At 51.8% G+C, this 20,620-nt stretch overlaps 1 protein-coding gene across 5 annotated transcripts in view; it reads left to right on the forward strand.

The window, feature by feature from the left end:
- Window positions 1–20,620, forward strand: part of XYLB (xylulokinase) — a 41,420-nt gene that overhangs the window by 7,585 nt on the left and 13,215 nt on the right. For all 5 annotated transcript variants that reach the window (XR_011250812.1, XR_011250810.1, XR_011250811.1 and 2 more), the window contains 11 exons: window positions 1,048–1,134; window positions 1,774–1,902; window positions 2,701–2,766; window positions 4,446–4,518; window positions 7,102–7,220; window positions 10,901–10,982; window positions 14,792–14,832; window positions 15,406–15,521; window positions 16,322–16,437; window positions 17,082–17,155; window positions 17,880–17,976. Coding sequence is in view for 2 of the 5 variants with exons in the window: in XM_069561483.1 (XP_069417584.1) it covers window positions 1,048–1,134; window positions 1,774–1,902; window positions 2,701–2,766; window positions 4,446–4,518; window positions 7,102–7,220; window positions 10,901–10,982; window positions 14,792–14,832; window positions 15,406–15,521; window positions 16,322–16,437; window positions 17,082–17,155; window positions 17,880–17,976 (1,000 nt within the window). In the remaining 3 variants the exon portion in view is untranslated. The remainder of the gene's footprint in view (window positions 1–1,047; window positions 1,135–1,773; window positions 1,903–2,700; window positions 2,767–4,445; window positions 4,519–7,101; window positions 7,221–10,900; window positions 10,983–14,791; window positions 14,833–15,405; window positions 15,522–16,321; window positions 16,438–17,081; window positions 17,156–17,879; window positions 17,977–20,620) is intronic.

Below are 20,620 nucleotides of genomic sequence, written 5' to 3' on the forward strand. Positions count from 1 at the left end.
TGACTCTTGAATCTGCCACCTCTTCTCCAGTGCCACCTCTGTGGCCCCAGGCCTGGTACCCACTGTGTTTCTCTGGGCCTCTGTTCCACCTCCCTACCTCCAGCCTACCTTCTCCAGGGCTCTCACAGGCCCTTTCATCCATTCGACTCTGGCCACCCAGAGTTCTCACCAGCCCAAGATAAAACCCAACCAAGGGGTAGGCTGCCACCTCCCCATCCAGTCCCTTCTTCCCCCACCCCAACCTCAGGTTCCTTCCCTGCACATGCCAGCCACTCTCAACTGCAGTTACTCTCTTCATGGCGTACCCCTGCACCCAACTCTGGGACCCTTTCCTAGTTACCACATCCACTTCTATGCACGCATACCCCCAGCAGGCTAGACTCCTCCCCGGCGTTTCCACAGCCCTGCCACTGCACTTCATAGGTTTTTTTTGGCTGCGTCCGTGTTGTAGCACATGGGATCTTTTGTTGCAGCGCAAACTCTCTAGCTGTGGCCCGTGGGCTTAGTTGCTCCGTGGTATGCGGGATCTCAGTTCCCTGACCAGGGATCGAACCCATGTCCCCTGCATTGCACAGTGGATTCTTAACCACTGGACCACGAGGAAAATCCCTTAGTAGAGGTTTGTAATTGTCCACTTGTGTCTTTTCCCCTGACTAAACTCCAGTATCCCCAGAATAGGGACGGTACTACCCTAGTCATCTGTCCCATCCTGGCGTGATCTAGGTGGTCAGTTAGTGTTTGTTGACTGAATAGTGGTAAATGAATAAATGAGTGAATGTCAGATAGTATTCTGAGCAATATATTTAAATACAGTTTTACAAAGGCACCAAAATCTAGACCAATAATTGTTTGTTCCTCCATGTTTTGAGGTGGACAGGGCAGAGTTCCTCCTCATCTTATAGAAATGAAAACCAAATCTCATAAAGGTGATGAGCTCTGTGACTTAGAAGTACCGGCGTGGACTTAAGAGTCCAGTTCTTTGGCGTGTAGTCTGGGGTCCTTCCGGTCTCCAGGAGGCTGATACAAGCTTGGGTTTTCCCTTGGCAGCAACATGGAAGCGTGTACTGGAAGACTGGGGCCAGCCAGGTGCTGACAAGCCTGTCACCGGACCTTCCGTTGCATGAGCAGCTACAGGTGACTGTGGCCAGGTTGTGGGAGGCTGAGAAACTTCTACGGGAGGTGGTAGGGAAGAAGGGCTCTGAGCCCTGTAGGTCCTGAAGCCTAGGGCTTTTGGGCATCGTCAGGGGTGTGGGAAGATGGCTGAGCAGCAGTCCTGTGAGCGTGGTCTGCCATGCACATCCCTGTAGTCGGAACAAAGGCTTGGGTGCACACAGCCCTCATCACGTGGGTCCCTTGCAGTCCAGCACGACTCTGGCAAGCTCCCTGCTCAGAAAGCTAGGGGACCTAGTGCCTCCCAGCGGTGCTGGTAATGCAGGCTCTGGCTTCTTTTCTCTCAAGCTCCACATGCCCGGGCCAGCCTGCCCTTGGCTGCAGCTCTGGCCCTCTGCCACCCCCTTCCTATCTCTCCTGTTGCCTGCGGTGCTCAGGTACGCTCGCCAGAATCTTCTACCCAGAGCTTTCTGGGGAAAGAGCCCCCCCGCCCAGGCCAGACCACGGTTTGGACGTGAATGGCTTACCCACGGGTCTTCCAAGGTCATGTCCAGGGGAGAGACATCCACTTCATCCCTGCTGTGCTGGGCAGTGTGGCCGCCGGTGCCAGGATGGTCCCCAGGGTCAGCAGGCGGAGCTCACGCCTGTGCTCCTTCTTTCCAGGCCTGTTTCTCCATCAGCAACTGCCCGGTGTGGATGGACTCCAGTACCGCAGCCCAGTGCCGCCAGCTGGAGGCCGCCGTGGGCGGGGCCCAGGCTCTCAGCCGCCTCACCGGCTCCCGCGCTTACGAGGTGGGAGCGCCCGCTGTGATCTGGGGACAGGGTCTGGTCTAGGAGGAAGACCTGAATGCCGGCCCTGGTCCCTTCTCCCTGGGGGTCTGGGAGGACACGCTGGTGACCTGCCCCTATGGGACTCCTGGGAGGCCGTGTGGCTGCTGCCCCGTGGAGCCAGGCCAGGGCACTCTGACCCGTGGTTCTGAGCTACGCCCTCTGCACTGCCCGTCCAGTGAGGGCAGGTCTGCTGCTGCTGCGCCCCGGTCAGAGCTCTGCTGTGTCTGTGGCTGATAATGGCACCTCGATCTCAGCCTCTCTAACTTGGAGATACAAACAGCACTTACATTTTGGGTAGTTTTGAAGCCGAAAGGAGTCAGTGCTTACAGGCACTTGGTGTAGCTCCTGGGAAAGTAAAAAAAAAAAATTTGAGTACCTCTTTCCTGTTGGCTTCAGCCACAGTCCCACCCCCTCCCACGGGGTGGCTGCTGTTGGCTCAGCCAGGCTCATGCCACCCTCCCTGGAGTAGAGGTTCGGGGAATAAGACCAACCCTATTTGGGCCACCTGAGGTAGGAAGGATGTGGGTTCGGAAAATACATGAGTCGCCTGCATGGGTGCCTTCAGTCGGAACAGACATCCTGCCACATGAGAAGCGAGATTATTAGTAAGGGTGTTCAACAGACATCAGACATTTCCAGATTTCAGAAACCTTCTTAAGCTCTTATTCAGAGCCTGCTATGTTAACTCTGTGAGTACTTTATGGACTTGATCATTCTCCAAAGGATATGGGTTTTTAAGTACTTGCACTCTTTTTCCAGCGATTTACAGGAAACCAGATTGCAAAGATTTACCAGCAGAACCCCGAGGCCTACTCACACACAGAGGTTGGTTAAACATTCCTCTTTGATTACAAGTCAGGGTCGAATTCTTTCTCTAATTTTGCATAAATATACATCTCATGTACATGGGCTAAAAACATTGATGAGCAGACATTAAAAATGAAATGTATTCAGTTTGCTTTTATTCTCATTGTCAGGCTTTTTCCAAAGAAGAGGGAAAGAATGGAATTATAGGAAAGAAAAGTCAGGGACTCTCCTGACCAGAAGGGTAGCGGTCAGGGTCAGACTGGGAGCAGGGGGCCTGGTGTCTTCCAGGGACCACCTCGGTAGATCTGGATGCCCTTCATCTCTGTTTCCTCAACTTCCTGGGCTTCCCTGGTGGGTCAGGCAGTAAAGAATCTGCCTGCGATGCAGGAGACCTGGGTTTGATCCCTGAATCAGGAAGATCCCCTGGAGAAGGAAATGACAACCCACTCCAGTATTCTTGCCTGGAGAATCCCAAGGACAGAGGAGCCTGGTGGGCTATAGTCCATGGGGTTGCATAGGGTTGGACCCGACTGAGTGACTAACACTTTTACTTTTGGGCTCAGTATCCTATTGTTGATACAGGATGCCTAACAGGAGCTTGATAGGCGTGGAGTCTCTGTTTTCTTAGGAAATTTGTAAACCTGGACCAGTGTGTCTCTAGCTGTGGCCCTTCAACCAGAACCTATATCCCGGGAACCCAGGTTCCATTCCTTGATCCACAGTTGCCGAAAGCCGGAACTTAATGCCACCTGAGAAGCAGCTCAACGGCCTGGCTAGTGAGACTCATCTCTAAGTAATTAGAAAATGGTCAGCTTGTGTTAAACCATACTGCTTTTTAAATCTTAACATGCAGTTTACTCTTTAGTGAGTCAAGGTTCCAGATTATTCTGCAGTGTTAGCCATTAATGAAGGTTTTGAGTGGAGGGGATGATAAAACTTCTCCAGAGTCTGTGTGTAGAACAGAGGTAGTCTGTGAACAGGAGGTGATGGCATTCTCTCCCGTGGTCCCAGTGCCTGTGATTCGCGTGTGGAAGCACAGACCCTCAGGGTGACATTGAAATCAACTATCAGTTCCTCCCACTCATGTTTGGGGTCTCTGGCTTCCAAAGGGGACGGCTTCCACTTCTACTCATTCTGAACCCCTGAAACTGTCTTGGTTGGTTCTGGATTCTGTGGCCATACATCTACTTCCTCTGTGAATAAAAGTCATAGAAATGGAGGAAGGGATCAGGGCGCCACACTCCCCGGCATATGGATTCCGGTGAAAACTGCCTTCCCTCAGGGTGGCTTCTTCTTAGGTTTTGTTATTGCTGTTTGGCTGTACTGCGAGGCTCGTGGGATCCTTAGTTCCCTGACCAGGGATTGAACCCAGGCCCCCAGCAGGGAAAGCCTGGAATCCTTACCACTAGACCACCAGGGAATGCCTTTTTTCCCCTTGTCATTGTTGAACCTGGCCGTTCTATGACTTGTCAGAAACCGCGGAGCGAGAGGCTTTCCTAAGGGGTCACCGCTTGGTGTCCTGGCCACTCCAAATGCCCTGCGAGACTGAGGCATCCCCCGTCCTCTCACTGCTGGGGCATCTTGCTCAAAGTTTCTACTTCCCTCCCCAACTTAACACTCTTGTCCTGTTGTGTGTGTGTCCCAAGTAGTCGGTTGTTCATGAGTCATAGATCTCACGGTATCTTTCTCTTTTGCAGAGAATCTCCTTGGTCAGTAGTTTCGCTGCTTCTCTCTTCCTTGGGTCTTACTCCCCTGTTGACTACAGTGATGGTAAGTCTTCAGAGTCCAGCGCTGGGCCTGTCCAGCAGGTGTGCGGCAGCATGAATCTTACCCAGTCTTCCATCCCTACTGTCCGTTGCCAAGAAGGGAGGGTATTAGTTATCTTTTGTGGGTAACAAATGACCCCAGTGCTTTGCAGCTGAGGGCCATCAATGCTTATTATCTCACAGAGTTTCTGAAAGTCAGGAATCAGGGAGTGGCTTGACTGGATGCTTCTGGCTCTGGGTATCTGAGGAAGTGGCAGTCAAGCTGGCCTCCAGCATTAAGCAGAGACATTACTTTGCCAACTAAGGTCTGTCTAGTCAAGGCTATGGTTTTTCCTGTGGTCATGTATGGGTGTGAGAGTTGGACTTTGAAGAAAGCTGAGCACCGAAGAATTGATGCGTTTGAACTGTGGTGTTGGAGAAGACTCTTGAGAGTCCCTCGGACTGCAAGGAGATCCAACCAGTCCATTCTGAAGGCTATCAGCCCCGGGATTTCTTTGGATGGAATGATGCTAAAGCTGAAACTCCAGTACTTTGGCCACCTCATGCGAAGAGTTGACTCATTGGAAAAGACTCTGATGCTGGGAGGGATTGGGGGCAGGAGGAGAATGGGATGACAGAGGATGAGATGGCTGGATGGCATCACTGACTCGATGGACGTGAGTCTGAGTGAACTCCAGGAGTTGGTGATGGACAGGGAGGCCTGGCGTGCTGCGATTCATGGGGTCGCAAAGAGTCGGACACGACTGAGCGACTGAACTGAACTGAACTGAAAGGCTTGACTGCAGTTGGAGGATCCTCTTCCAGGCCACACATGTGGCTGTTGGCCGGAGGCCTCGGTTCCTTGTCCTAACCCCTCCAACAGCAGTTGGAGCAGTGGGAGCTAGATTTCAGCCCAAGGGAAGGGACAGAGAGACAGCAGCCAAGCAGAAGCTGCAGAGTCTTTTACACACTAGTCTTGGGAGTGACGTGGATCACTCTTCCCCTGTCCCTGGGCACACAGACCTCCAGGTACCAGAAGAAGGGACCACACGTGGTGTGGACACTAGGACTGGGGGATGAACAGGTACCGTCTTGTAGCCTGGCTCCCTCAGGAGTTATATTTTGAAGTTCTTGTTCACATTTGGAGAACTCAGGAGAGTGATGAGCTTCTGGAATCAAAACTCTGACAAAAATAAATGCAGATGATGCCAGTGAGGAAGGAGAGCTGGGAGGAGCTTGCTGAAGGAGCTCTGGGTTGAGGCTAGAGCAGAAGGAGGGACCAAGGAGGGAGGAGGAGGCAGAGCAAGAGCCCAGGCCTGGGAGAGTGCCCTCAGGAGACCCCGGGACGCTCCCAGGCGCGGGGAGTTCTGCTGAAGTGTGTGAGCGCCATTGTGTGCCAGACGCTAGCTTAGTTTGCAAGGAGAGAGAGTAAAGTGATGAAGGAGTGGTCCCCAAGCTTTGCTCACAATCTGGAGAAGAAAAGCTTCCTCCCGCACAGGAGCCCAGCTCGTTGGAGCTCAGGCCAGCAGAGTGACACACATGGAGCAGCCTGTTCCCACCGATGCTCTCCACACTCAGCAGGGCTGCTGAGCGCTGCCGGAGAAAGTTCCATCGCTGCTGTGGACATTGCTGAGCTTCACCCTCAGCTGGGCCTCCACCCATTCCCCTCACTGTCACCTTAGAAGTCACCTACTAATTTACCAGTTGTCTAACCCTCTCACATGGGGACAGGGCTCCAGCAGCACCCAGCCCACTGGTCTGCCGCCTCCTGGGCCCCAGGAAGGGGGCCATGCACCTGTGCTCTGGATTCTCCCCACTCTCCATCCTCAAGAGAAGTAGATTATTCTGGGAAGTTTTAGCTGATCACCAGGGCTTCCCTGTTGGCTCAGATGGTATAGAATCTGCCTGCACTGCAGGAGACTGACCTGGGTTTGATCCCTGGGTCAGGAAGATCCCCTGGAGAACGGTACGGCTCCCCATTGCAGTATTCTTGCCTGGAGAAATCTATGGACAGAGGAGCCTGGCAGGCTACAGTCCCTGGGGACTGTCGCAGAGTCAGACACTACAGAGTGACTTTCACGCACACATAGCTGATCTTAGTGATGAGTATGAGGAAGTTTGGAGGCATCTGAGAGCTTCCCTTGAAAAGTTAGATGCGATTGAGAAATCCCACATTGGTGCCAGGGCTGCCTCAGAGCCTTGAACCCCAGGGGACACTCAGAGCCATCCTAGATGCTGCTGCCGGGAGCCGTCTCCCCCAGCCAGGTGTTAGAGAATCAGAGGCCCACTGGAGAGTGACCCAGATCTATTGCATACATTCCATCAGGGAAGAGCTCCAGGTACACGCCTGCTTTGAGAATGATCCCCTCTTGGCTAGATTTGTGCATTTTTACAGAAGATTTTTTTAAAGATTTCTCTTGGAACTTCCCTGGCAGTCCAGTGCTTAAGACTCCACACTGCCAATAGAGGGAGCGTGGCTTTGCTCCTTAGCTGAGGAACTAAGACCCCACATGCCACAAGGTATGGCCCAGAAATTGGGGTGGAAAATGAATAAAGCACACATTTTTCAAAATTTTGTTCTTTCGTTCTTGTATCCTTCCTTCCTTAGGTTCTGGAATGAATTTGCTGCAGATTCAGGACAAAGTCTGGTCACAGGCTTGCCTTGGAGCCTGCGCACCTCGCTTAGAGGAGAAGCTTGGCCGACCAGTGCCATCCTGCTCCGTTGTGGTAGGTCCCCTGCCCAGTGCCCAGTGGCGAGGCTCACTGGAGAGCTGGTTTGCTGCTGGGGAAGTGGTATAGTACATACACGCACCCCCCCGCACCCCCGACCGCACGCACATCCATCCATTTACACAAGGACACGCACACCTGGAACTTTGTCTAGTACAAGATAAGTAGTTGATGTGAGTCAGAGCAGTCTGGATCCCTCCCTTGCATTCAGGTGCTCAGGCCCAGTTGCAGATTGCTGCCTCATGGAGGGGGTGAGGGGGGTGGGGAGTGGACTTTGGAAAATTGTGCCCTGGAAAATAATTAGAATGGGAAAAGGATTGAAGGCATATGTTCTGGGTGATTGCACTCCTTAGGAAAAAATGCACAAGATGGAAATTTAAGGGATGGGACCACCACTGAAGCTTGGGGCAGGCAGTCTGGAGGAAATAAAGAGAAGTGCCGGTGATCTGGGGAGAGCATGGGCCTTGGAGCCACACTGTCTGGGGTGGAATTGGGCTCTGCTGCTAACCGCCTTTGTGACCTTGTGCCTCAGTTTCCTCATCACTTCCACTGTTTCCGGAGCAGTAGGAATGCTACTACTTTCTATCTGTCAGGCTGTTGTGCAGAATGAATGAGGTGATACGTTTAATGTACTTAAGATGGTGCTTGGTCCCAGGGCTAATATGAAAAACATTTGGGACAGCCACATGCAGAAGAATGAGACTGGACCACTGTCTTACTCCAGATACAAAAATTAATCCATAATGGATAAAAGGCTTGAATATAAAATTCGAAACCGTAAAACTCTGAGAAGAAAACAGGTGGTTAGCTCCTTGATACTCAGCAGAGAGCTTTTTTGCATTTGAAACTGAAAACAGGGGCCTTCCATGGTGGTCCCATGGCTAAGACGGCAAATTCCCAATGAAGGGGGCCCAGCTTCAAACCTGGCCAGGGAACCAAATCCCACCTGCCACAGCTAAGAGTTTCCATGCCACCAAAATAAAGATTGAAGATCCAGCATGCTGCAACTAAGACTTGGTGTAGCCAAATAAATATTAAGAAAAAAACCCTGAAAGCAGAGGCAATTAAAGCAAACCCAACAAATACAGCTACAGCAAAATAAAAGCTTCTGCTCAGCAAAGGAAACCATTAACAAAGTGAAAAGGCAACCTACCAACTGGGAGAAAATATCTGCAGACTCTGTGTCTGCTTCCCTGGTGGCTCGGATGATACAGAATCCGCCTGTAGTGTGGGAGACCCGGATTCAGTCCCTGGGTGGGGAAGAACCCCAGGAGGAGGGCATGGCAACCCACTCCAGTATTCTTGCCTGGAAAATTCCATGGACAGAGGAGCCTGGAGGGCTACAGTCCACGGGGTCTCAAAAGAGTTGGACACGATTGAGCAACTAAGCACACGTACCTGATAAAGGGGACAATTCAATGAAAGAACTTTAACCATTGGAGTGGCACCCATGTTCAGAATAGCCACTGGCTGTCCATGCTCTGGTTTCTCCTAGTTGGCCAGCTGAGTTCTTGGTTGCGCCCTGCACTCGGCCATTTAGTGGGAAGCACCTGCCCCATACTAGAACAAGTGGAAGTGCTGGGTGGGGCAGAGTGTTAGCTGTGAGGGAGACCAGGGCATAAGGAGAACCAGGCTACCGCGAGTGCCTCCTGTTGGCAGTTCCAGCCATGGGAACACTTTTCTATCAACAGTAGGAGCTGAAAACAGCCTTTGCCACCACGAGCAGAAGGTCAAAGCCAGATTGTCATCCTCATCCCCAGGGTGGGCTTCCCAGGTGGCTCAGTGGTAAAGAACCCGCCTGCCAATGCAAGAGACGTGGGTTTGATCCCTGGGTCAAGATGATCCCTTAGAGGAGGAAATGGCAACCCACTCCAGTATTCTTGCCTGGGAGAGAATGACCGTGGGATCATTAAGTATCAGACGTGACTGAGCATGCACAGGCTCCCAGAGGGTGCCGTGAAGCCAGAGCACAGAGCTAAGGGTGTCCTGCCTGACTGAAGCAGACAATTCAGAACCCAGGCAGGCTGATGCACAGCAGAAAGGAAAAAAGGAAGGGTGAACAGAAGATAGCCAAGCCTCTGGGACTGGTATTGCACATGGCTCTTAGTTTCCAGTCGATGAAGAGCAGTGTTTTGTCCACGGCAGCCAGCTTTGTTTGCCTTACACCAAGAACACATGCCTCCAAGAGGGGCCTCGTGCAGACACGAGCAGCTTGAGGAACAGAAAAGAACTGATTTGGAAAAGTGTGTTTTCGTTTGAAACATATGTACCCACGTGATGGGGGGAAACAAGCAAAATTCATGTTTTCTGTCATCTCTTTTTCTGAAGGTGGTGCCCAGATGGCTTTCTCTCCTTTTCTGCAGGAAAATTTTTGGAGATGTCATGTAGCGACGCCTCCGCCTCACAACCTCGCAGCCCACCTTTTTTGCCAGCAGTTGTGGTCTCCCGTGTACCTTGGCAGCCTTCTGCCTGAGCTGTAGCTCATTTCCCTCTTCTGCCCTGGGGGCGTCTGGAACTTTGTAGCTGTGCTCTGCCAGCCTGGAGGATCAGGGTTAATCCCCCCACCACACACACACCTTTCTCCTTTGAGGAGCTGTGGAGAGCTGCTCCCTGTCCCACCCCCAAGAGGACAGCCTGCCTCAAATGCTGCCCACAGCCAGCACCGGCTCCCCAGAGTACCCTTGGGTGGGCTTTCACCCCTTCCTTTTCATTCTTTCAACCCCCACCCTCATTTCCTGGGGTCACTTCCCCAAATAAGCCTCCTGCACAAGCGCTGACTCAGACTGTTCTCTGAGGCAACCCAGGCCAAGACATTTATCTCCCAGGCTTTATTCTCATGGAAATCTGAAATTTTGTTGGATGGAGCAAAATGGTCTTCCCAGACACTGGGAAATCCCTTAAAAAAATTTTTTTATGGCCATGCCACTGGTCATGTGGGATCTTAGTTCCTTGACCAGAGAGTGAACTCACGCCCCCTGCAGTGGAAGGGTAGAGTCTTAACCACTGGACCACTAAGAAGTCCCAGGAAATCTCATCATTTATTTTAAATTTTTGGAAGTAAGAGAAAGTCAGGGAAAGCGGAGGGTGGGGTCGGGGAGCTTTCCTTTCATAACTGTTTTCTAAAGATTGTAGGTCTGTCTAGAAAGTATCCCTGCTCTCTGATCCCACAGGAAGTCTCGAAGGGGCCCTGAGAGCTTGGTTCCTGGTGGAGGCTCCTCCCCCACAGCGCCTTTCCTTGGTTTATTTTCTTCAGGACATTGACCTCCGTGCATGCATGTCTGACTGCTCATGATCTGATTGCTGGGCTGATGGAGCATGTGTGTAAGGCATTATCTACTTCCACGAGTTTGTTTAATGCTTTTCTCCTCTCATTTATTTATTTTTAATGCAACATCCAGAATTTGGGGCTTACAAAGCAAGCCCACATTGGGGACGGTTTTGTTCTAGCTGCCTTGACTCTCAAAATCAAGCGTGCCTTGAGGCAGTGGGACAACTTCATGTTCATGGTCCCAGCCCCGTGCTGGGCTCCACTGGTGTTCTGTGAACAGGACGTCCCAGCTGTGATGAGCCTCTCGGCCCCACCCAGGCCTGTTGCTTTCCCGTGGCCTGAAGGGTGGGCAGCTGTGCCAAGCAGGTGGGATTTGCTTCTACAGAATGTACTTGCTTTCTCTCCTCAGGGACCCATCTCTTCCTACTTTGTCCAACGCTATGGGTTTCCTCCAGGATGCAAAGTGGTGGCCTTCACTGGGGACAACCCAGGTGAGTACCTCTTGGGACTTCACCCCCCCAGTAGCCCGCCTTGGTCCTTGCTGGACTCTGGCGAATGCCAACCAACCTCCTGGGGATGCCTGTCTGGCAGACCCTTCCTCTGTGGCCACCTACCCCCCTGTTGCCCTGAGCTCTGACTCCTTGTACCTGTCCCGCCTTGGCCCTGGCTGTACCCACGAGAGCCACCCAGGGCTGCCCAGCAAGGTGAGAACTGATCAGTGGAGGAAGACAGTCAAGCCCACCCTCCCTGACCTGCCTTTTCTGTTCCAAAGTAAGCATCTCAGCTCCTCCACCTCTTCCTCCAGGACCCAGCATTAAGACTCTCACCCCTTTTCTGACCTGTTGTTCGGTCACTCAGTTGTGTCCGACTCTTTGCGATGCCGTGGACTGTAGCACGCCAGGCTTCCCTGTCCTTCTCCGTCTCCTGGAGCTCGCTCAAACTCATGTCCATTGAGTCGGTGATGTAGATACGACTTACTCCTCATCGAAGCCTCTTGTCTCCTCTTCCTCCTCCTCTTCTCTGGGGTTTCCCGACAGGTCTCTCAAGGAAGGCCACGTGGCCACAGACTGCTGCCCCTCACCATACCCCTGCAGCCCTTTTCCTAATCAGCCACCACATCAGGGTTGATGGATCGAGTAAACACAAATAGAATAAATGCAAATACAATGCCAACTTGAACTCAGAGGAAGGACAGATGATGAGGTGGTAGTGTGAGTGTGCCCCAGGCATTGTTTGGACTTCAGATAGCATGCTTTTTCAGTGTGTACCCCAAGTATTATTTCTCTGAAATTGAGATGTGACTGAGCGCCCTGTATCTTATCTGGCAACTGTATGCCAAATTGCCACCCTGTGCTGCCATTCCTGCTCTAAGACAGTGAGCCTGAGAGGTGCCTATGAAAGGATTTGGGCTGCTTTGCGGGTGGAGGCTGGGGTCTGGCCTCAGCCTTCCTCCTGGCTTCCACACCCACAGCCTCCCTGTACTTGCCTCCTACTGGTTATGCAGATGAGGATGTGGACGGCAAAAATAAAATAAGAAGAGGCCCTTGTGTTTAGGAGTGGAGCTGTGTCCCTAAGAATGGAGCTGAAGGTCCTGTTAAAATGCACTCATCGTCACACTGTGCTGTGTGCTAAGTCGCTTCAGTCGGGTCTGACGCTTTGTGACGCTATGGACTGTAGCCTGCCATGCTCCTCTGTCCATGGGATTCTCCAGGCATGAGTGGGCTGCCGTGCCCTCCTCCAGGGGATCTTCCCAACCCAGGGACTGAGCCCGTGTCCCTTATGTCTCCTGCATTGGCAGGTGGGTTCTTTACCGCTAGCGCCCCCTGGGAAGCCCTCCATCATAATGATATTAAATCCCCTATTTCCTGCAGGATCGATGTGTACTTTTGTGACCAGGAGAAAAACATTTAAGTTGCCATTACTGCTGTTTCTGCCCGCCGTATAAATAACACTCGTGGTGCTCCAAGGTCAGCTCTGGGCCCGCCTGCTTTGGAGCTGGGGGCACGTCTGCTTTGGAGCTGGGGGCACGTGAGCACGTCCCTGCCACCGTGTGGTTGCGTCAGTGTCCTGGCTGCGTCCCCTTCCTCCAGGGTGACCACCACTCTGGCATCTGCAGGGAGCCCCCAGGAGCCAGATGAGGGCCACCCTGTCCCGAGCAGATTCCATAGCCCTTTGCATGGAGCCCTGTTGTCCAGGCACAAACCCAGACTCAGAGCAGGTTTTGGGGAAGGGCCCCTCGTGTTCCTGAGGGGCCTGAGATGAGGTGAGATGGAGGCTGGTGGACACTGACCCAGTTCCTGCAGCAGCGAGGTGTGAAGCCTGTCCTCCTGGTGCTAATTTGAGAGGCAGCTCTGGACTGTGACACACGTGTTCTGGTGCCCAGGCTTCCCCGGGGATGCCAGGCCCCCAGTTCCTATCTGCCCTAAAGGTTGAGGGGCCCAGTCTCCCTCAGAGCAGTTGGTGTGCAGTTCAGGACAGCCCTACACTTTGCGGGCCAGGTTTTTCTTTTCAAAATGAAAATAACTTCATCAAGTCTCATTAGAAGAAAATATATCTATATATATTTTCATATTGGGATATAGTTTATTTGCAACGTTGTGTTACTTTCAGACGTCCAGCAAAGTGATGTAGTTATACATAGACATATATCTTTTTCAGAGTCTTTTCCCATATAGATTATTACAGAGTGTTAAGTAGAGTTCCCTGTGCTTCCTTGTTGCTTGTCTATTTTATGTATATTAATGTGTGTATGTTAATTCCAACCTCCTAATTTATCCCCTGTCCCCTTTCCCGTTTGGTAACCATGAGTCTTTTTAGAAAAATATATATTCTTAGACCTACTCTATCAACTAGAAGAAAAATAATGGGCCTGCTTTTTTACCACTGAAACGTGAGCTTCTGGGCATGTTTGAGAGGGAATGACAAAGAAGCAGCTTTTTAAACTTTCCTTTGGGACTTTGCTTTCAGGTTGAACGTTGGAAGCGCCAGGCAGGTAGCCCTCAGCCAGTCCCTCCCTAAGTCTAACCTTCATTCTCCCGCCATCTCAAATAATGTGTTAGTCTTACATCTTTTTCTTATATACAAGGGATATCTCTTCATTGCAGGAACAGATTTTAAGTACTGACAAACCAAGGGAAGAATGTAAAAAAATCATCCACGATCCCTTAATCCAGAGATAACCACAGTTAAAATTTTGAGGACTAGTCCTTCTAAGTTTCTTTTTCTGTGCCCATAAATAACACATTTCAATCAACCAAGGCAGAATTTTTGTGAACTTCGTGGTTGTCTCGGGTTCCACTGCTCTGGCATTTACTTCGCTAGTCCCCCTCGGATGGAGGTGGGAGGTGAGGTAGCAGTGGCTTTTAGTATTTAGACAGTGCAGACGTTGTCCGTCCCTTGTCCCTGCAGGATAAGCTCTTAGAGATGGGATTCCTGAGTCCAGAGAGCTGACACACTGGTGTATCAGTGAGCAAGGCAGATAAACAAGCTGCCATGGGCCTCATGTCAAAGGGAACAGTCAACAGTCTTGCCCCTTTCCTTCCCAACTGAGGTCGGGGACAGCCCCATACTCAGGCCTGGCCTTTGTCTTTCTCGACCTTGTGTATCCTATCCTAACAGTGGGTGGGGAGTGTAGATCCCTTTAGATGCAGCTTCTGAGCCCAAATCAGAGGCCTGGAGCACAGAAACCCCTGTGCTCACAGAAACCCTCTGGCCTTTGTTGTTGTCTTCAGTCCCTGTGTCTGACTCTTTGTGAGCCCGTGGACTGCGGCACACCAGGCCTCCCTGCCCCTCCCTGTCTCCTGGAGTTTGCCCATGTTCATGTCCATTGAATCTGTGATGCCATCCAACCATCTCATTCTCTGTTTTCCTCTTCTCCTTCTGCCTTCAGTCTTTCCCAGCATCAGGGTCTTTTTCAGTGAATCAGTTCTTTGCATCACATGACTTAAGTATTGGAGCTTCAGCTTCAACATCAGCCCTTCTAATGAGTATTCAGGGTTGATTTCTTTTAGGATTGACTGGTTTGATCTCTTTGCTCTCTAAGGGACTCTCAAGAGTCTTCTTCAACACCTCAGTGCAAAAGCATCAGTTCTTCGGTGCTCAGCCTTCTATATGGTCTAACTCTCACCTCCTGGCCTTTGGGGCGTCCTTGGCCCTCATCTCACCCTGCTCCTGCCTCTCTCTCAGCTTGTAGGCTGGGGTTGGAGGTGGGGGTTTCACTCCTATCTGAGGGAGGTGACTGATTTGCTAAGTGGCTCCCTTACGACCTCCAGCTAACCACAGGCTTCCCTCCCATTCTCAGCATCGCTGGCAGGCATGAGGCTGGAGGAAGGTGACATTGCGGTAAGGTGACCTCTTCCTCCCAGAGGTGGGGTCAGCTCCTTTTGCCCCAGGGGACCAGGGTACTGGGTGTCAGCAGCATCCTATCAGGGGGGCATCCAGGGTCAAAAGGCAGCTGAGGGAGGGGAGAGGGAGATCCAGGCCCCAGGGCCTGCCCACAGCTTCTCTCTGAGAAGGTCAGTTGCCTGTGCTGAGTAGACAGGTGCCCTGCCTGCCTTGACAGCGAGCACAGTGGTAGAAGGGTCAGACCTTGGGCCAGAGGACTGTGAGCCCTCCAGGCAATAAAGACATAACCCAGACCCTTCTGCTTCTAGTGGGAAACAGTCGTCACCCAAACCATGACTTAGAGGTGGTTGTAGTAAGTTCTAAAAAAAACAGCCCTCGGAATTTGTGCTAGCTTGAATCCGGGGAGCTGACTTTGGATTTTGGTGTGGGAGGGTCAGCAGAGGTTTCGCTGAAGAAATGGCATTTAATCCAAGGATCAGCATCCTGGACAGTGAAGCGAGGAGGGGGTCAGGGCGGCTCTGCTTGAGTGGCAGAGACGGAGCCACCTCACTTCTGCCCGTCTATCTCCAGGTCAGCCTGGGCACCAGCGACACACTGTTTCTCTGGCTCCAGGAGCCCACGCCCGCCCTGGAAGGCCACATCTTCTGCAACCCGGTTGACCCCCAGCACTACATGGCGCTCCTGTGGTAGGCTGGGTATGGGGGAGGAGGTGCGGGCAGGGCTGGCACCATGTGGAGCTTGTGGGGCATTCCACTGAGCAGGCTCTGGGGGCACCTGAGACCCCAGGGACTCACTGGGTCTTGCTGAGAGCAGAGTTGGTGAGGGGGTGGGGTGGGGGGAAGCACCCAGGACCTGAAGTCTCTCCCAAGCCCAGGTACAAATTCCATCCCCAACACCTGTATTGCGTGTGGCCTGAGGCAGACCCCAGAGCATATCTTAGCCACACTTTGCCCATAAAATGGGGGGAACAAGAGGTTTACTTCATGGTGATGTTACAATGTATCTGGCATATGGTGGACCTTCAACCAAGGACATCCTGCCTCCTGACAGTTCTCATGAAAGGGGTTTGTTTTGCACCTTCCAAACAGGCATTTGGCAACCTGCTGGAAGCTGCCAAGGGAAGGTTTTTAGCCTTTAAGCTCCAGGAACCACTGGAGAATATGTAGGTCTAGTAGATCTGGCCAGTTCTGCCCATTGTCCAGAGGGTACAATGTGCTGAAACCGCAGCTCCGTCTCTCCCTGGGACTCTTTCGTGGCACTCTTCTCTGTAGACAGAGCCCCCAGGACAAGGCATTTTCTGGTGACTCCTGGGGAGGTGCACCGGGCTTGCTGCATGAGGCGGAACCTCAGATCCTTGCTGTGCACTGGCTGGGGTGGGGTCCAGCCTGACCTGCAGCCCCTCTACCTGGGACTCTTTCCCAAAGCCTGTGGGTCCACTCCGAATGCACCTAGCACCTCCCTCAGCGTTGTGTGTGCACTTCTGCAGCTTTAAAAACGGCTCCCTGATGAGAGAGAAGATCCGCGATGAGTCTGCCTCCGGTTCCTGGAGCGAGTTCTCCAAGGCGCTGCAGTCCACGGAGATGGGGAATGGCGGAAACCTGGGTAGGCTGCTGAGGGGGCCTGTGAGGGGAACAGCTGCCTGGGGTGGGACAGGGCCGGGGAGGAGCCAAGGGGAGCCCTGACTGTCTCCACTTCTGCTCCATGGGGCCTAAAACTTGTGTGGGACCCCCCCGATCGGAGTGAGGCGGGGAGCGGCAGACCAGGCCAGAGCTGCATCTTCTGTGCCCTGGAAGCTCCCAGTGACAGCGTCAGAGGTGGCAGCCGCAGTGTCTGCTCTGCCCCGGTGCATCCCCACGTGCAGCTTTCTGCCCCAGACACGAGGTCCTGTTAGGAAAAGTGCCCCGCATTGGGGCAGGCCATCTGAGCAGGGAGGGAACGTGCCTCCCTGGGTCAAACCCGTGCTGGCATTTTAGGGTTAGTTGGACAGCTAGCTGCCCCCTGGCTTGGGCTGCTGGGCGAGTGTAGGAAGAACTGTCTCCATGAGGAGCTAGCCTAGGCCTTTCCAGTTGCCCTCTGTCTTGCTGGAGAGAAGGACCTTAGAATCTTCACAGGTCTCCTCCAGGGAATGGGAGGCCCAGGGAACAGGGATGTAGGGTCATTTCACCCTGCTTTTTTTCCAGAGCTGTTGAGAAGCTGATTTTTATGTTTGGCCACTGATAGCTAATCTTTTCCTGGTCTTGTTTCAGGTTTTTATTTTGATGTCATGGAAATCACCCCAGAAATTATCGGACGCCATAGGTTTAGTGCAGAAAACCGTGAGGTATGTATGTTATTGGTCAGTTGGAGCTATGTTGACTCCATATTTTACTATTAAAATTTTTAAAATACCTATGAAATTATGCTAGCTTTAGGGACCTCGTTCATTTAATCAGCCAGTGATTAAAACAAATACTTGAAAAAAGTTTTTGATTTGAGGTATAGTTGATTTGTGATAGTGTGTTAGTTTCAGATGTGCAGCCCAGCAATTCAGTTTTTCTTCAAATTATATTCTGAAAAAATATGTAACCTGTATATATTTTATAGGTTATTATGAGATATTGAATATGATTCCCTGTGCTATATAGTAAATCCTTGTTACTTATCTATTTTATGTACAGTAGTTTGTATCTGCTAATCCCATAAGCTGGAGATTAATCCCATACTGACTGAGCCTGAGCTCTCCCATGCTCTGACTCCCCAAAGTCCACTTTGGGGTGAATGAGGCCATAAGCGCGTGTGCACACGTGTGTGTGTGTGTGTTTGACAGGCAAAGTCAGTGGTTCAAGAATACCACTATGGTGAGCTCCAGTGGAGGCCTGTCATGAGCACCAGGTCTGGGCTGTTGTTTAAAAACACACCACACACACACACACACACATACCCACAGACACACACATACACACCACACACACACACACAGATACACACCACACGCACGCGCACACACACACAGAGTGAGTGGACAATGAGAGCTCTTCACTCTGTCCACTTTCTCCTGGAGACAGGTCTCGGCATTCGCCCGGGAGGTAGAGATTCGAGCGCTGATCGAGGGACAGTTCATGGCCAAGAAGATTCATGCTGAGGCGCTGGGCTATCGAGTCAGTAAGTGAGCTGCTGGTGGGCTGTGTTCTGGAGTGGGGTCCAGGGGTCCTGCTCACACACTGAGGTGCTTGAGACCCTTTCTGCCTTCAGACCAGGCCTCGTGGACATTCTTAAGGCTCCATCACAGGGTCCTTGTATTTGCAGGAGGGAAACAGAGCCTGGACCTGGTGGTGGGATGAGGTGGACTGGTCCTGTGGGCAGGCATAGACTAGGAGGTGGGTTGTTCCTGCCTCTCTGCTCTGTCACCAGTAGCCTCATCTCCTGGCCAGGAACTGTAGGATTTGAGAGATCTTTCTGTAACCCTCAGCCCCATCCTGCAGATGAAATGTCCTAAGCTCGGGATCCTGAGGACACAGGCAATACAGGTGGTAAAGGTCTGGGCTGGGGCCATCACTGAACCTTCACCTTCTGGGCACACCCCTGCCCGTGGGGCACAGCTCCGGGCATTTCAGCTTGAACAGGGAAGAGAGGGGATGTAGAACCACTGTCAGAACTGAGAGACCTGCAGTGGAGAGGACAGAACCAGGGCCAGCAGAGACCCATGGGGAGGGAGCGACTTCTAAGAACTGAGCCATGGAGTAGGCAGCTTAGGAGGTCAGTGAGTTCCACCTACTGATGTTGCCAGAACAGTCTGGGAGAGTCTGAAGGATGTTGGACCAGCCGAGCACAGAGTCCAGGTTTCCGAGATGTATTTATCCCTCTGGGCTGCAGCTGTGGTCAAGAGAAGGTCGAAACCCCTGGAATCCTCTCAGCTTGAGGGTCTCCTCATGATACTTCTACCGACAATCCAAGTCCTATGTAGTGTGTATTTTATGTCTTTGAACCTACCAGGTAAAAAGGACGCTTTAAAGTAGGCACTAGGTAAACCTTTTTGAAACCCTGTTAGGCAGCATCTACTAAAGCCGCGTACAAACCCACCTGGCAACCTCACTTCCCGGCAGATGCAAGACAGAGATGTGGACAGGTGTTCACTAAAGCCGTGCAGGAGGCCACTCCCCGGGGCCCTGTGCGTGACACCCCATGCTGGAAACAACCCAGTGTCTGTCGAAGGTCAGAGAAGTGCCTCATGGGGTGTTCAGATGACGTGATCCTACACAGAAATGAAAGTAAACCAGCCTTAACCAAGCACAGCCACACGGATGCATCTCACAAATGAAAACGCTGAGCAGAAGAAACCAACCCAAAGTATGTGCGACAGGTTCCGTGCACAGCAGATTCAAAAGCAGACAAAGTATCTGCTGTCGTTGGAAGTCTGGTTGATTGGTAGTTACCTTTCGGGGGGCCATGGTGCCTCGGGGGTGCTGGTGAGACTGTTTCATAGGTTATACAGGTGTCTTCAGTCGAAAACATGTCAGGCTGTCAGCACGTGGTGCACAGGGGCATTTGTTAGGATGTAACAGCTCAACAACAGTTTAAAAATTTTTTAAAAATATTTATTTATTTGGCTGCACCAGGTCTTAGTTGCAGCATGCAGGATCTTCGTTTCAGCCTGTGGGATCCTAGTTCCCTGACCAGGGAGGGAACCTGAGCCCCCTGCATTGGAAGCGTAGAGTCTTAGCCATGGGACCACCAGGGAAGTCCCTCAACAACGTTTTTAAATAGAATGAACTTACTTTTATAAACCCCAATTCATGGCAAATAGATAGGGAAACAGTGGAAACAGTGACAGACTTTATTTTCTTGGGCTCCAAAATCACTGCGGATGGAGACTGGCCATGAAATTAAAAGACGCTTACTCCTTGGAAGAAAAGTTATGACCAATCTAGACAGCATTTTAAAAAGCAGAGACATTACTTGGCCAACAGAGGTCTGTCTAGACAAAGCTATGGTTTTTCCAGTGGTCATGTATGGATGTGAGAGTTAGACTATAAACAAACCTGAGTGCCGAAGAATTGATGCTTTTGAACTGTGGTGTTGGAGAAGACTTGAGAGTCCCTTGGACTGCAAGGAGATCCAACCAGTCCATTCTAAAGGAGATCAGTCCTATTCATTGGAAGGACTGATGCTGAAGCTGAAACTCCAATACTTTGGCCACCTGATGCAAAGAACTGACTCATTGGAAAAGACCCTGATGCTGGGAAAGAATGAGGACAAGAGGGGAAGGGGACGACAGAGGATGACATGGTTGGATGGCATCACTGACTCAACGGAGGTGAGTTTGAGTGAACTCCAGGAGTTGGCGATGGGCAGGGAGGCCTGGTGTGCTGCAGTCCATGGGGTCACAAAGAGTTGGACACGACTGAGTGACTGAACTGAACTGAACTTTTATAAACTGTCCCACTCCTCTCCATTCTTCCACCAAAAGTGTAAAAAGAAATTCCCCAAGGGTCTCCACAGGCTTCTAAGTTCCCTGAGAAGTGAGCCCAGGTGAGCAGGACAGGGCCAGCGCTGAGGTGGGCAGGAGTGACTGGCCAGAAGGGCTCTCTCGTTGTCAGCAGGGGGCGCTTTGGGGGGCTGTCCCCACTGGCCCAGTATGCAGGGAGAGTCAGTGAGGGTGGAGAGGCCTTCCTGGGCTCCAGGGGACTAGCGTGATCATGTCAGCATTCCCAGCCTCTGAAGCGATTCTTGTGCAAACAGCGTAAAGTTACTTATCCTCTTAGCAAGCTTAAGGGGGCGAATCAAACCTCTCCTTCCAGCTCTGCTG

This window comes from Ovis canadensis, chromosome 19 (assembly GCF_042477335.2).
Source record: "Ovis canadensis isolate MfBH-ARS-UI-01 breed Bighorn chromosome 19, ARS-UI_OviCan_v2, whole genome shotgun sequence".
Lineage (NCBI taxonomy): Eukaryota > Metazoa > Chordata > Mammalia > Artiodactyla > Bovidae > Ovis > Ovis canadensis.